Consider the following 17,416-nt stretch of genomic DNA (forward strand, 5'->3'; position numbering starts at 1 on the left):
TAAGGCTTCCTGGGGTTCCCAGACCATCAAATACTTGGTCAGTACTTGGGTATCAATATGTATTTGACTCTGGTCCGTGAGCCCCAGAGCCCACTCAGAAGCTTGTCACTTCTTTCAGAAGCTGACAGCTGGTCAAGAAGCATGTTTGTGTGCACATGTATGCAAGCGGTGGCAGAATATGGGACAGGGTATACACTAGGTACTGTTAGCTCTTGCCTTGGATCCCAGAATACCATGAAACTGGAAACTTAGCGTTGGTCCTAAGGACCTTTCCTGGTGGATTTGTAATTTATTTATTTATTTGACCATACCCTGAGGCATGTGGGAGCTAGTTCCCTGACCAGGAATTGAACCTGCACCCCTTGCAGTGGAAGTGCAGAGTCTTAATCACTGGACCAACAGGGAAGTCTCTGGCTTTGTAATTTAGAAAGAAGTGATTACAATAATGCCTAAAAATCAGCAATATTACTAATATTTATGTATGCTGGGTGACAGATTTTTAAAGATCTGGAAGAAAGAGAGGAGCCAGTGAGAACTTTCACAGCAAAAGATCAAGAATCGACAGTGAAATTTCCAGAAATCTGGTGCACTGATGCCACAATGTCAGTGGTTTCTCTGACAGCAGCAACTTTTAATCATCTCAACATCGTGGGGATAAAGCTCTGCTGTGACCGTCCCACAGTGCAGAGCCTCAGCAGAAGCCAAGATTGTTTCAACAGGATTTCTGTAAAGGATGTTGTGTCAGAACTGGTTTTATTTTTGTCCCCCACCCCCATTAATCCTTTGACGTCTTCCCTGGAGGCTCAGTGGTAAAGATTCTGCCCACTGATGCAGGAGACAAGGCTTCAATCCCTGGGTCGGGAAGATCTTCTGGAGGAGGAAGTGGTAACCCACTCCAGTATGCTTGCCTGGAAAATCCCATGGACAGAGGAGCCTGGTGAGCTACAGTCCATGGGGTTGCAAAAGAGTTGGACACAACTTGGAGACTAAACAACAACAATCCTTTGAAACTTTGTTGACAAGGCCTGATCTTTCTCTGCCCATGGTGAAGACTGGGACAGACATATGACTTCTGTCTCAGTATGCCATCCTATCACTTTTAACCATGCAATCTCATGGCACTGAAGTATCTAGTCACATCTAATAGTCAAAACTACAAACTTGGGACTTCCCTGGTGGTCCATGGGTTAAGACTTTGTCTTCCAATACATGGAGAAAGCAATGGTACCCCACTCCAGTACTCTTGCCTGGAAAATCCCATGCATGGAGGAGCCTGGGAGGCTGCAGTCCATGGGGTCGCACAGAGTCAGACACGACTGAAGCGACTTAACAGCAGCAGCTTCCAACACAGGGGGTGCAGGTTCGCTCACTGGTCAGCGGGCTAAGGTCCCACATGCTTTGTAACCGAAGAGCCAGAACATAACACAGAAGCAATACTGCAACAAATTCAATAAAGACTTTAAACATGTCCACATTAAGAAAAAAAAGTCTTAAAAAACAAAAGCCAAATAATGTTATTTAAAAAAAAAATGGCATCAGCTCTTTGCTAACTTGAGCTTGCTTCAGGCTTGAAACCTCCAGCAGTTCTGGCCCTCTTCCCATTTGTTTCTTATTTATAAATGTATCCAGAATTCTTCTTGAAGGAAAGCAGGGCCCAGGCCTGATCTTAAGGGCTCTTTTTGGTTCTTTTTTTTTTTTGAAATAAATGTTTAAAATATTAACTGACTCATTCATTCATTCATTCATTCATGGCTGTGCTGGGTCTTTATCGCTGCACATGGGCTTTCTCGAGTGGCCGCGAGCAGGGGCTACTCTTCATTGCAGGGTGCAGGCTTCTCATTGCCCTGGCTTCTCCTGTTATGGAGCACTAGCTCGAAGAGTGTGGGCTTCAGTAGTTGCAGAACACTGGCTTAGTTGGTCCATGGCATGTGGAATCTTCCCAGACCAGGGATCGAACCTGTGTCCCTGTGTTGGCAGAGGAATTCTTAACCACGAGACCACCAGGGAAGCCTTAGCTCTCCTATCTCTGATTCTACATAATAATCAGAAAATAAAGGTTTGGAAGTATCTTTGAGTGTTTACACTGAAATTTACAATTAAATAAAAACATTCTAATGTGTGTACAAGAATCATCTGTTTTATTTATTTTACAGAGTAATGGTTTAAATTGAGTACACTTGGGCACAGTAAATATTTTGACATGAAAAGCATCAGAATGGGCATCAGAAAAATAGCATCTCATCTTACACACAGTAACTAGAAAATATCTTTGTCTGATTATTTAAGGGTTACAAATCCTGAGAATGTTAGACATTGAACAAACTAGGTACTACCTTATAATTCAATCTTGCTTGGAAATCATCATTTAACAAAATGCTCTGAGGTACAAATCACCTATGTATTAAACATGAATTTTTTACATTTTACAAAGACTTTAAACAAATATATCAAATGATTATACTTCAGTGGCTCTAAAACAGCTATCAGTCAGGTTCCAGGACACACTGTTCCACGATTTCCCGTAAGCTGGGGTTCTCCATGGCAGCCGCCACTCGCTCTTTGTCATTTATCTGCTTGTTGACTACAAAACACACACACACAAGTTAGCATAACTCTGTCAATATACAGCAGCAGACAATATTTTTATTAGTTTGTTAAAACAGAATTCAACTCCTTGAAAACTTAATGCAGATGTTGGCTAAATATTTGTAAGTTTTGAAAGGAAGACTTAAAGAGAAAAAATTTCCTGTAATTTCAGTTTTGCTTTTCCTGAATTCCATCTCTGCTGTTTTTAAGTGATTGCCACCTTGTTTCTCTCTGTAGGCCAGAGAGTCTTTATATAAAAAAGCTTCTCAAAAAAAAAAGGGGGGGGGAGGTGTTCTTTACTCCCATTTTAATACATTTACCCAGGAAGACTCCATGCTTGCACTGCAGGGGGCGCTGTAGTTCGACCCCTGGTCGGGGAACTAAGATCCCACATGCCACAGAACATGGCCAAAAAAAAAAAAAAAAAAAAAATTCAATATAATACATTAATCCAAACTCACAAAGACAACCCCTACCCCGACATTCCCTAACGCTTTATTCTCTGGACCTTTGAATTCAGCTTCAAACATACAGCTCTCTCTCCTGCCACCAAAGAAAAGAGGCAAGCTCTCCTCAGAGTCTGTACGTCAAGGTTGCCAGAGCTGCACATTCTTTACAGATGTGTGGCCCCTGGACTAAACCAGTCAATATCCACAGGGCTTAATTCTAGTTCACCCAGCATTCCACTGAAAAAATTACTTTCTTCTCAAGGAAAAGCTAGTAGCTGATTTTGTACTCTTGCAAATGACCCAGTAGATGCTTGGCTGGTGGAAGAACCTAATATCCAAGATAAAGTACTATATAAAGCTGTTTTCTAATAATGGTTCAAAATTCACTTACTCTCTTCCTCTGTTGAGTGGGTTCCTTCAGAAATGTAGATTTCCAACTAGGAAAAAAATACATTGAAAGCAAAACATTTAGATGAGTGAGGTGGAATATACAATGAACTCCAGAGCCTAGAGATGAAAGTCCAATCCTGTTTCCAACATCAAAGACTTGGGACACATCTTCACACTCTTTGCTAAAATGAAGGCTTAAGTTACAAGGATTTTTTCTTTTTTTTGGTCACATGAGGAAAGTCTACAGGGGGTATTCTCATTATTTTTTTATAAACACAAACCTACGATTTTAAACAGATGAGATCTCATATATGTTTTGCTCCAAAATATCTCCCCTGTACTCTGCCTTTTCCTCCCAAATTGGTATCTAAACTTACTCCCTGCCCCACCCCAAAAGAAAGTCACTTTAATCTTGTGTACTTTCTTCCATATTTTTCTCTATACCCATGTAATTTTTCACAACACACATACCCACCAAGGCTGGAAATTTATTTTTATTGCATATTTTATAAAAATGGGTTCACGATATATAGTTCTCAGTATCATCATTTTCTCATTTACTATTATCTTGATAAATTTATTTTCAAGTACACCACTGGTTAAGCTATCCCTCTGGGTCCCGCTGCACTCACTTGCTCAAATGAGCTAACCTCCAAGAACCAGAGTTTTTAAGACAAACCCACAAAATTATTGCAAATATTGTGGTAACTAAATCATGCTATATGATAAAGATTTGTCTACTCTTCAGGGAACATTGGAGCACCTGATCTAATTCTCATATACTTATTCACTACTGAGACAAATGTTTTTCATGATGGGGAAAAATCATAACCTATTATGGCTATAAGAGACCTTAGAGACCATCTTGATCAGTTTTCTTTAAAATACAAAACACCATATAAATCCCATCAATGTCATTAACAGTAAGTCTTATTGTGAACAACAAAGGAGGTGATACAAAATCAATCTATATTCATTTGTTGGTGTTGCTGTTTAGTCACTAAGTTATGTTTGACTTTTACGACGCCATAGACTGTAGAGTCATAGCCCACCAGGCCCCTCTGTCCAAGGGACTTCCCAGGCAAGAAGGCTGGAGTGGGTTGCCATTTCCTTCTCCAGGAGTTCTTCCTGACCCAAGGATCAAACCCACATCTCCTGCATTGGCAGGCACATTCTTTACCACTGACATACCTGGGAGACCCCATATACTCATTTACTTTGGTAATTTAGGGAAATTTGTGAAATGCCAGGCTGGATAAAGCATAAGCTGGAATCAAGATTGCTGGGAGAAATATCAATAACCTCAGATAAGCAGATGACACCAGCCTAACGGCAGAAAGTGAAGAAGAACTAAAGAGCCTCTTGATGAAGGTGAAACAGGAGAGCAAAAATCCTGCCTTAAAATTCAACATTCAAAAAACTAAGATCATGGCATCCAGTCCCATCACTCCATGGCACACTGCAGATGAGACCACAGATAGCCCCTCCCCACCAGGCTCCAGTGCGCCCCAGGCCCGAGTCTGTCTTCATCTGGCATTCAAGGCCCTCCCACCTCTGGCCTGCATACACTGTGCTACATCCCGGCTGATTTTCATCACCCTTACCCCAACCTGCAATTCACTCTGCAAGAATGCCTTTCTGACAAGTTTCTTCCCCTCTGCTCTTCACCCAGCTCCACCACTTCCCTGCTGGAACCTCTCCTGTGACAACCCCCACCCTCCCACCCCCATCAACATACACAGCTAGTTGTTGCAGACCCAACAACTAGACCCAAGGGCCTGCACGGTATGTGGACATGCCTCTGGCAGAGAACCAACTGCACTACAATTGCCTCTTATATTTCCCCTCGCCAGTATCCGTGGCCCCACAGGGAGGACGGGGGCTTCGTCTCTCTTTTCCATTGCTCTACCCAAGAGTGGCTGCCATGTAGTAGGTGCTCAGGAATGGCCGATGGGATGCAGGTATGAATGAACCAATGCAGTCACATGCACATCTCTTGCACAACCTGTTTTTAGGGAATCAACATAGATAGAGACTTAGAACATGGCTTTGAATGCCAGTTTTGCCATTTACCAGCAGTCTAACACTGGGCAAGTTACTGAAGCTCTATCAGCCTCAGACTTCTCACTTGTGAATTAGGATTAACTGAAAACCTACCTCAAGAGGGTTACTAACAGGATCAAACAAGACACATAAAGTGGCCTGTTGCTGTTGTTGTTCAGTCACTAAGTCATGTCTTACTCTTTGTGACCCCACAGACTGCGGCACACCAGGCTTCCCTGTCTTTCACTGTCTCCTGGAGTTTGCTCACTCATGTCCTTTGAGTTGGTGATGCCATCCAACCATCTCATCCTCTGTCGCCCACTTCTCCTCTTGCCCCCAGCCTTTCCCAGCATCAGGGTCTTTTCCAAAGTCAGCTCTTCGCATCACGTGGTCAAAGAATTGGAGCTCAGCTTCATCATTTGTCCTTCCAGTGAACATTCAGGGTTGATTTCCTTTAGGATTGACTGGCTTGATCTCCTTGCTGTTCAAGGGACTCTCAAGAGTCTTCTCCAGCACCACAGTTTGAAAGCATCAATTCTTCAGGCCTCAGCCTTATTTATGGTCCAACTCTCACATCTGTACATGACTATTGGAAAAACCATAATTTTGACTATACAGAGCTTTGTCAGCAAAGTGATGTCCTGCTTTTCAATATGCTGTCTAGGTTTGTCATAGCTTTTCTTCCAAGGTGCAAGTGTCTTTTCATTTCATGGCTGCAGTCATCGTCCGCAGTGACTTTGGAGCCCAAGAAAATGAAATCTGTCACTGTTTCCACTTTTTCTCCATCTATTTGCCATGAAGTGATGGGACCAGATGCCATGATCTTAGTTTTTTGAATGTTGAGTTTTAAGCCAGTTTTTTCACTCTCCTCTTTCACCTTCATCAAGAGGCTCTTTCGTTTCTCTTCACTTTCTGCCATTAGGGTGGTATCATCTGCATATCTGAGGTTATTAATATTTCTCCCAGCAATCTTGATTCTGGCTTGTGCTTCATCCAACCTAGTATTTCACATGATGTACTCTGCATATAAGTTAAATAAGCAGGGTGACAATATACAGCCTTGATGTACTCCTTTCCCAATTTGGAACCAGTCCTTGGTTCCATGTCTGGTTCTAACTATTGCTTCTTGTCCTGAATACAGGTTTCTCAGGAGGCAGATAAGGTGGTCTGGCATTTCCTTCTCTTTAAGAATTTTCCACAGCTTGTTGTGATCCACACAAAGGCTTTAGCACAGTCAATGAAACACAAGTAGATGTTTTTTGGAATTCCTTTGCTTTTTCAATGATCCAGCGGGTGTTGGCAATTTGACCTCTGGTTCTGTGGTCTGTGCCACATGAGAACTAGCATTTGCCATGAGTTCTTCCCACACATCACCTTATTAGATCCTCAAGGCCACCCAGCTATGAATGCCCAGTGCCTCCATCTAGCCAGGGAAGAACCTGGGTCTCAATTCAGACATTCTGAGCCCCAAGCTGTGCTTTGGGGGCCCCATCTGAGCTAGTTACCCACTGGAATCTACTGGAGACTGTGTTAAAAAAGACCAAACCAATTAAATCAACTCACTGGGAGTGAGGCTCCAGAATTGGTTTTCTAAAGCAAGTTCTGCAAGGAAGGCAAAATCAGGGTGCTCAGTGTTTGGGGAACCAACACTAGAGAAGGCCTCTCTTAGACAGAATTGGGTTTGAACTCCACTTCTGCCCCAGGCTAGCTGTGTGACCTTGGCAATTGACTCACCACTTGACCCCTCATCCACAAAACAGAAATATTAACATGGTACTGGGTTCTCAGGAGACCCTAAGAGCCCTTGAGGAACCTCCCCTTTCTATACAATGGCCATGACCATGGAACCTTTCTCATAGGGTCTGTCGTGTGGATTAAAGGAGTAGATAAACACAAGCAGAGCACTCAGAGATGAGCCTGCATGTTTACTACAGCCCTTAATAAATGCTGGCTGCACCATTACTGTTACACCACTGCCGTTACCACAACAATCAGCCTGCATATAGCACTGTCCTGTTTACAAAATGCTTTCACCTCCAGGGTCTCAGAGAGCTTAGGGTAGGCTAAAGCTGGTGCCTACTGGCTCATGAGAGACTGCTGCTAAATTGCAGGAATCTGTGAGCCAGGTGTTAAACTGAGCCACGTAAGAATATTGTTTTAATACTAAAAATTAAATTATGGAAATATGTTTAATTAAATTATATTTAAAACACAACTTATTGCTTCTAATTTCTACTATATTTTATTATCTTTTATGTTCTTGAAGTTATTTAATGCCTTTTCTCTCTGAATAGAGATCATGGCATGTTAACATCATGGTATGTTACTGCACCCCTCTTCCCAGTTCTAGTCAATGTCAGCAATATTGGTACCTTGAAATTGGCCACAGCAGGTATATTTACACCACAGAAACTGGCAGACAATACAAATCAGGACTTGAATTCTTGATTCTAGACTTAGGAAGTGCTAAAGATCACTTAATAACAGAGATTAAACTTATGTGTGCTGTGTCTCTAGCTATTATTTTGTGCTACCAGAGAAAACTGAGGAAATATTTTTCAATATTCAGAAATTATTATCCAATTCAGAAAAGAAGCCACTCACATCACTGAAGTTGTGAAGTTCCAATGCACAAGCAGTATTCATTGCTTCACTTTCACTTTACTTACTAACATAAACAAAAATACCAACCAACAATCCTGTTGGAAACTACACTCATCTGTCTACTGCATCCATAGGTTGGCTACAGATACAACTAACTAAGTGTTCTGTGGGAATCAAATTATTTTGTGAAGTTAACAAAATAAAGTGTTATATATTTTATACTTGTAAATTATATTATAAACCTTTATATCAGTAGAATTTATAGTAATCTAGTGTGTGTGTACATGTATTTGTTTACTGGAGTCCAGCTATTACCAGAAAACCACTGCACAGAATCTGAATAGACTAAATTACTGTTTTGCTAATTCCTAAATTTTACTCATTCCTAAATTACTAAATTCCTCACCAGTTTCCCAGGTGAGGAAACCGAGGATCAGAGAAGTTAAGTAACTGCTTCAAGGCCACACGACTACCAAGTGGTGCTGCTAGGTTTTCACTCAGGGATTTTAGCGCCAAGATACCTGCTGTCTGCACCACCCTTCACCACTTCCAGAATCAGATTCTTTCACTCCTAGTGAGATCAGCTCAGAGGGAGGGCTGATAGTGGAGATGTGAATGGAACCTAAAAGGTACTATTTGAACACATGATACTTCAGTGGAGATCAGGCCTGGGCAGGGACCCAGAGAGGAGGACGATGGGCACCCGGCAGTAGCAGGGGTCTCTGAGCAACTAACAGTGATGACAGAGGTAGTAAGGACCAAAGAGGAGGAGGGCACTGCATTTTTCTCTTAGTGTCCTCATCTGTAAAACAGGGATCATGGTATTTACTCCAAGTCAGACCAACTTCACACCCAGTGTCCTGCCCGCCCTGGGAATCTGCTCAGCCTACTGGCTGGAACACACCACCTTATTCATTCCCCTCTTGGGTGTCTCTATGCCCACCTCCTTTTATGAATCCCTTTGGAGGAAAGAGAGGAATAGGGAGAAACAAGGCCTCATAGGGAGGCTAGTTAAAATTCACAGCCATCACTTGTAATGAGTCTTGGAGTTTGCAGGACCCTTTCAGAAATACTGACTTCTCCCTGGCCCCTCACTCCTCTCCCAGGTGAGGAAGTGAGGGGCAATATTGTCTCCACTTTCAAGGCCAGGAAAGGTCAGTCCATGACCTGCCCAATATCCCCTAGCAGCACTGAGACTCAAATGCAGGCTCTACCCACAATCCCCTTCTCTTTCTGCTTCCCATGTGGCCTCTTGCTGTATCTTATAAGAAGCAGTTGGTTGGTTTAATGCTCCCCATTTACCATCAAATTTCAACTCTTTCAATAATGGCTCTCCATAGTTGATTTTTTGCCACATTTTGTTTCCTTCCTCAATCATTTCGGAGCTCAGTGTCCTCACTTCACTTCTCCTCAGATCACTCTAGGGTGGCCTCATAGTAGTTGATGAAGCAGCCAACATGCATTCCTAAGGGTCCAGGCTCCCAGGCTGATACCTGGGGCTTCATGAGATGAAGAGCTCATGGGGGCACACGCTGAGGCTGGGACACAAACCACGCTTTGGGTATGCGGACCAGGAAACAAGGTCCACACTTGGAACACACCCAGTGATTAAGGAAATCAGGAGAGACTTACATAGAAGCCTCAATAGCAAAATAAATCATTACAGAGCAAACGTGTGCTGCTTGAGTTGAATATAGAGTGAAAAAAGCAGGAGAGAAGATTGTAAAGGTTGTACAGTTCTCACGCACATACACACACACACTGTTCATAAAAAGCTGGGGAAGATACACCAAAAAGTTAATAGTGATTATTTTGGAGTAGGGAGTCTGTAGGTAACTTCTTTGTATGTTTCTGTATTTTCTATGACTTATTACTTTTTATAAGAGCATAAACAACCATCAGTTTCATTTAAAAGAGGCTTACTGAAGATCTTTGGTTCACCTCTTTCCCACATTCTTATCATTACCTCCAACTGGCTCACTCTCTCCTATTTACTCTCTCTCCTCTGCCAGGAGAATTTGCTTTCTAAATCAGAAATAGAATAATGTTTCTCTACCAATTAAAGGTCTTCCACAAATTACTGTTAATTTTTTTAAGTGTGATAACAGCATTATGGGTTGGTAAGAGACTGAATTTAATCTTGAGAGATGCTTATTGAAGTATTTAGGGTAAAGGGTCAATATAGCTAGAATTTTCTTTCAGATTATACCATAATTTTTTAAATTACATATATTTTACTATTTATTTTTAAATTTTTATTAAAGATATTTTAGACACACATATATGTATATATAATGCTTTTGCTCTGTGCTTAGTCTTTCAGTCATGTCTGACTCTTTATGACCCCATGGACTGTAGTCTGCCAGGCTCCTCTGTCCATGGGGATTCTCCAGGCAAGAATACTGGAGTGGGTTGCCATTTCCTTCTCCAGGGGATCTTCCCAACCCAGGGATCAAACCTGGGTCTCCCACATTGCAGGTGGATTCTTTACCCACTGAGCCACCAGGAAAGCCCAATGATGCTTTTATATAAATACAAATATAAAAATATATTTTTCTGTTTTAAAGAAAGAGGTAAAGCAAATGTGGCCAAATGTTGAATAGAGGAGGAAGACATAATGGTGCCCGTTGTATTCTTAGTTTCTTCAAATGCTTTGAAATGTTTTCATAATAATAATAAAAAAAAATTGACAGGAAAGTCTTCCACGGCTGTGACTGCCTATACCAACTTCTTGGTCTGCCCTAAACCTTTTCAATCTCACCCTAATCTACCTTGACAGTCAAAACCGTCAAGTCTTGGACTTCCCTGGTGGTCCAGTGGTTGAGCATCTGCCTGCCAAAGCGGGGGACACAGATTTGATCCCTGGTCTGGCAAGACCCCACAGGCTGCAGAGTAACTATGCACCACAACTAATGAGCCCACAAGTTGCAACTACTGAAGTCCACGTGCCGAGAGCCTGTGCTCCACAACAAGAGAAGCCACTGCAATGAGAAGCAGCTCATGCACCACAACTAGAGAGTAGACCCTGCTAGCTGCAGCTAGAGAAAGCCCATGCATAGCAACAAAGACCCAGCACAGTCAAAAATAAATAAATACAACAAATTGTTTAAAAAACTGCCAAGTCTCACCTCTGTTTTATGCTCCAAGGTTTTAGTATGGAAATCATTTTACTCTTATAAGATCTACTTTCAAATGCATGCACATTTTATAGCAATTAATAGAGCACAGATTGATTTTTTAAGTATGAGGAATAATCTATTAGAAAGAAAAACCAATGTAAACAGATGAAAACTTAACTGTGCAAAAGATAAACTTATGGCACAGCATAGACCTTTGGATTAACTACGTGTAAAAGGCATGATGCAGGCAAGTACAAAATTTGCCCTGTTAGAATCTGGTGAAACAAAAGCTGGTGACACTCAGCTTTGTTAGTGCCTCCTCACTGGCTAAGTTCAAGTACTATGTGTTAATCACTCAGTCATGTCCCCGACTCTGCAACCCCATAGACTGTAGCCCACCATGCTCCTCTGTCCATGGAATCCTCCAGGCAAGAATACTGGAGTGGGTTGCCATTCTCTTCTCCAGAAGTTCAAGTACTAGCCCTGTCATTTAATACCTGTGTGGTCTTGGACAAGTAATTTAACCTCTTTTAATCTCAAGTGCTTTATGTATAAAAAGTAAAAACACCTTTTACCTCAGTGGGTAGCCACGAGAATCAAATGAGAGGAGAGATGTGTAAGCGTGCTGTCCTCTAGAAAGTATCATGCACATTAAAAGCATTATTAGTGGGAATTCCCCAGTGGTCCAGTGGTTAGGACTTGCCGCTTTCACTATAGGGGCCCAGGTTCAACCTCTGGTCAGGGAACTAAGATCCCGCAAGCCATACAACATGGCCAAAATCAATAAATAAAAATAAAAGCACATTGGTGAAATTCTAATAAATAAGTTCTACTAAGCTAGTATCACTAGCTTCCCAGGTGGCACTAGTGGTAAAGAACCCTCCTGCCAATGTAGGAGACTTAAGAGACATGGGTTTGGGCCCTGAGTTGGGAGGAGTCCCTGGAGAAGGAAACAGCACCCACTCCAGTATTCTTGCTGGAGAATCCCAAGGACAGAGGAGCGTGGTGGGCTATAGTCCATGGGGTTGCAAAGAGTGGGACGTGACCAAAGTAACTTCGCACGCACACACGCATAGTATCATTCTTATGAAAGCTTGATGAACAGAACCAACACATCATGAACATAAAGACAGCTCAAAGGATGATCAGGGCATAGAGGAATTTAGATTGTTGGGGTATGTTGCTCAGGAATTCACTCCTCCTAATACTGTTTATGTAAATCAAAAAGTCCCTTCACAGCTCTGGGTTCCTGGTTCATATACAATTTCATTCAGTTCTCATGGTGTGTTCTCATTGCTTAAAATACACATCAGATCTGAGAACCACCAGCCATTTCTGAATTCTGAGGTTGGCTATGGGGAGGAATGGGGGAGACACACCCATACTCAGAGGGGAAACTCCCAAATCCAAAATACACAGAAAACCACACAGAAACGCCCTCTGCAAGGCCTTTATTGGTATGGGGTCACATACCAAGGTGAGGTTCCTGGGTGGTGTTGAGCCACATTTTCTGGTATCCATCCTCCAGATGGTACCTTGGGTGCTACCAAGGATGAGGGCAGTCAGCCCAGTGTCACGTCCAGGGCAACATCATCCACCTGCACCCCTCTACCTACTCAGGCCAGCAGGCCTGTCCACGGTGGGTTTATAACACACGTCAAGGTGGTGTTCATTCTGCGTAGGCAGAGAGCTTACCCCTTGGAAGTGAGTGTCTCTTGGTGAGAATTGTGGTTAGCTTTTATTCGAGATGGCCTCGCCACCAGTCTCACTGTGGCCATGTCCCCGTAGAGGGTGGGTTCTTGTAAGGCAGGTGCCATATCTTATTGATGTTTGTCACCCTGCCCTTAAAGAATAATACAACAGTCCCTCAATATATGTCATGTCATGGAATTGAAAACTGCCCACAACCTCTTCTGCCTTTTCCAGGTGCTATCCATGTGTGCATCTGTCTTATTAAAGCATTCATTCCTTCATTCACTCATTCATCCAACACTGAGTAACTCACGTGTCAGGCACTGCACTAGAGACAAGAGCAGAAAGTCATTACAGGAATAAATGCTCCCAGCAGAAGTCTGTACAAGGGGAAAGAGAAGCAAGGAAGCAGGCTAGCTCTTCGTTACGCTCTGGGAGGTGGCAAGGCGTGGGAAAGGCTTCGCAGAGGAAATGGCATTACTGTTGGACCTGGAGGATGAGCAGGAAGTCCACAGGCAGAGAAAAGGAAGACTAGTAGCTTCCTGGATGTGCACAGCATGAACAGTGCAGGGGAGCGGAGACAGGGCATTTATCTGTCATCTTGGTGCCTGGGGCTCGTGTTTTGGAGTGGGGAAAGGGGAATGAGGCCAGAACCGGGGCTCATTTGATAGGTTCATTTGTCCTATGGGTGACAAGGATGCATCACAGATATGCAGGCAATAACATGCCATGATCTCTTTTCACCAAGACTGTTTACTGTACATCAATCTTTTCATTCATCAGCTCTCTGCCACAAGACTGGGAGTATATCATAAGCAGGAATAGAGTCTCATCCTCCCTGGCACTAACACAATGGCTGACATGGGAGGAGAGGTCATTCCTATTCCAAAGGCCAGCCAGAGAGCTGACCATCCTCCATCACCTGTTCCTTCCAGCTGGAAGGTGAGCATGGAGAATAGCTCATGAGTAAGGGCGTGGAGATAACATGGTGACTGAATTCACGGGGCGGCCAAGCTAGCCTGACTCACTTGGCAAGAAGTAACAGAATACAAGAGGAGGGGAAGGCCAAGAACCCTCATGGAGAAGGAAAATCAGCAAGAGAAATGTGTTCATATAAAATGAATCGTATATGGTGAGAAACAACATGGAATCAGGAAGTCCCCTCTAAGCCACCAGCTGGAACTCCTGCACGAGTCCCCCCAGCGGCAGGAAGTTCCAGCCAAGGGGAACACGTACTCACATTCTGGCTCCGGGAAGTCTAGTCAATCATGAGGTAATCCCACTGAGTTCCAGCTACTCATCACTTCTGAAGTTGCCCAGCTGGGCCTGGGCCAAGGGACCCATGGGAGGGGAGTCAGAAGGCTCAGAGTCCACACAATGCTAAGGATACGAGGCAGGGTGGGGGTTACCAGCATCTTCACCCTAGCATCCAGGAGAAACCCAGACCGTCTCCAGGTTGTGGAAAACGTCCAGATTGAGCCCAGGAGCCAGACAAGAATCCCCCACCAGCAACCCCACCTAACAACCACGCTCAGCTCTCTGCTGGGCAACTTTGAACTGCACTAGCAGGCTTTGTCGGAGAAGGCAGTGGCACCCCACTCCAGTACTCTTGCCTGGAAAACCCCATGGACGGAGGAGCCTGGTAGGCTGCAGTCCATGGGGTCACACAGAGTCGGACACGACTGAAGAGACTTAGCAGCAGCAGCAGCAGCAGCAGCAGGCTCTGTTTTCCTACTCTAGCAGGGCCCAAAACAAGAGCCGTGTTTTCTTTTCCTCTGTTACGGGAAGGGAAATAACAGTACCAGCTACTACTACAGAGCATCTATCTAGTGTCCAGCACTTAATCCTGCTTCTGTCTCATTTCTACAACTCTGACAGCTAAGTATTATCATTTGTGTTCAAGAACCCAATCTGGACCTCCTGGAGCCAGAAAAGACACAGAAAATAAGTCAACTATCCACAGCATTATCAGGAAGAAGTCACAGGTGAATCCAGGTAGCCCATTTCCTGCTTGGTGTATTATCATCCTGAGGTCCAAAGGCCAGCCCAGGCCACAGACTCCTTGATGACCCTGATTTGTACTTTGTGACACCCGAGCGAGACTCTGCAAGATAGCTTCTGTTGGAGGAATTCAAGATACTGCGACAATTAGACTAAGGAGGGGAGGCTCACAGCAGGTCACCCCACAGGGCAGAGAAGGAACTGGGCTGGAATCCATGTGTGGGATGTGAGCCCATGCCCTGGTGCAGCCAGTGAGACCCTAGGCACGCCAAACCCTCTCTGCGCCGGACCCCAAGCCAGTGCTTGGGCGTCTTCCTGGACTCTGCCTTCCCTTCCCCCTCATCTCCCACATCTAACTAGGTACCTAATCAACCTTCAGAGCAACCGTAAAAGATCTTGAATCCATCCCTCCTCAAATTAATTTGGCACTTGCCACATCTCACCCAGATTACTGTCCCCATTCTATCTGTGCTCCCATTCAGAGGGATCATTCTGAAATACACATCTGCTCTCTTCACCTCCCTGCTCACCTGGTCCCGTATCTCTAAGAGTAAAGTTCAAATTCCTTGGCTTAGCTCCCATACCCTGAGTCTGCCTCCTGCTCTCCCCCAGGTTCTCCATTCAGCACATTCAACCTTTGCCTGAACTACCCTGAATGCTATTTCAGGACCATGTATCTGCTGACCTCTCTTCCTTAGAAGGCCCTTCCCCTCTGATGATGCCTGATATCCTTCAAAATTCAACTCAAATACCACCTCTTCCAAGAAGTCCTCTTAGACACCACAGTCTGATTTAGATGCTTTCTTATTTAGACGCCCAGCTCCCATGTACTTCCCCCTATCACAGCACTTAGAGTTATTGATCTCTCTTTTCTGATTCCTGCAGAAGTTCCTGGAAAAGAGGAACTAAGCTCAGAGAAGTCCTGAGTTGCTTTTGTACCTGTAGCAACACCCAGGCACTCAGCATAGTGGTTGAGACACCACAGGAATTTCTGCACAGCAAAATGAGTGGGTCTCCTCCCTGGTAAGTGGGTCCCCCTGATCACAGGTTGGAGGATCTTTATGCTTCACCTGTCTGTAAAGGCTCAACAGTCTATGAACCTGAGCTCAGCTACTATGGGAACCAATCCTTTGACTCTGACCACACTCTTGCTTTGTGAAGTTCTATGTGGTCACCATGGACTTTCTCAACCCCGAACGCCAGTGACCACCAATGATCAGTGGCCTCTGGAAGCAGTTTCATGGCTACAGGAAGGGGTAGGGTGGGGGAATGCAGGCAGTGGTCACTGGGCTCTAAGATTTCCAACCTCTGGTCAAGGGATGCTGGTCGCTGTGCTGGGTTCAGAACGCCAGGCAACCTCAGCAGTACTCATCTGAAGGCATCTAGCTCTGTGGCTCGGGAATGAGCTCTTGGTTACTGAAAAGTTCAGTCTTGTGAAATGGGTTTTGTTTCACATTCCTGTCCGTGGCTCACTTATTTAAAAATTACACCCCAAGTGCCCCCTGAAAGAGATAAGGTACCTGTAGTCTGATTCAGAAGCTTCTTGCCATCAGCCCCTACATGAATGAAACCTGATCTGTGGAATGAAACTCAGGACAGGGACACTCCTGGGCCATCATTTCTTTTCCAGGAGCTCAGAGTCTTCAACTGTAAGATGAGGGAGGAAGGTCAAGTGAGTGCTGACCCCTCCTGGCAATGACATTTGGAGAGACTGGGTCCATTCTTCCTGAACTGACTCTTTTCCCTCCCCCACCCCGTCACTGACCTTGAGATCAAAGTGAGCGATTTTCTTGGCATGAAGGTAGTTCACCCCTTCCAGGATCTGCTTAATGAAGCTGGTGGCCTCCTCCTCACTCAGGGATTCCTTCTGGGCCAGGAAGTCGAAGAGCTCTCCTCCGGACACTCTGCAAGACACTGGTAGGGAGGGCCCAGCCCCAGTCAGTCTCATGTGCCAGAAGCCCAAGCCCCTGCCCCCGCCCCTGCCCCCAGGCACTCTGCAGGGCAGAAGCCCCTCACCCACCTCTCTGGCTCAGTCCAGCCAGCACAGAGACTGACTTTGCTACTACTTCTATTTGCTGTGTTCCCTTTGGATCACAAGAGGTGGAACCCTCAGGTGACAGCAAAAGGGCCTCTGCTAACACTCAAGGCTCAGGTCCCTGGTTACCCTGGGTGCTCTCCCGCCATATGACTGAGGTGACCAAGGACAGAAACAAGTGCTATGTGGGATAACAAAGAGGAACATATGCTGGGCCAGAAAATGGAGACTTAGTTTCCAGTCCAGCCCTGCTACTGGCTTTGGACAACTCCCTGCCCCGCCTCCTCTAGGCAGGCCTCAGTTTCCTCACCTGCAAAATGGGCAGACTGACCATGATTGTTCACAAAGCCCCTTTCTGTGACTTTATAGAAGGCATGACCTCTTCAAAGGCATATCCCTACCTTAACCATTGAGATCCATCCTTTATATTCATCTTTCAAAACTCTAAAATTCTGCTTTTGTCCTCACACTCCACTTTCCAGTATGTTATAGTTGAT

The 17,416-nt window shown here is 44.4% G+C and overlaps 1 protein-coding gene across 1 annotated transcript in view; it reads right to left on the reverse strand.

The window, feature by feature from the left end:
• Nucleotides 1-2,121: 2,121 nt before the first annotated feature.
• The window catches only part of LOC122705646 (death-associated protein kinase 2-like), a 122,044-nt gene continuing 106,749 nt past the window's right edge, over nucleotides 2,122-17,416 (reverse strand). The window contains exons 5-7 of the mRNA XM_043921072.1: nucleotides 16,650-16,788; nucleotides 3,427-3,472; nucleotides 2,122-2,581 (exon numbers count right to left, since the gene is read on the reverse strand). Of these exons, the coding sequence (XP_043777007.1) occupies nucleotides 2,484-2,581; nucleotides 3,427-3,472; nucleotides 16,650-16,788 (283 nt within the window). The 3' untranslated portion in view covers nucleotides 2,122-2,483. The remainder of the gene's footprint in view (nucleotides 2,582-3,426; nucleotides 3,473-16,649; nucleotides 16,789-17,416) is intronic.

The sequence above is a fragment of the Cervus elaphus genome, chromosome 12, assembly GCF_910594005.1.
Source record: "Cervus elaphus chromosome 12, mCerEla1.1, whole genome shotgun sequence".
Classification (NCBI taxonomy): domain Eukaryota; kingdom Metazoa; phylum Chordata; class Mammalia; order Artiodactyla; family Cervidae; genus Cervus; species Cervus elaphus.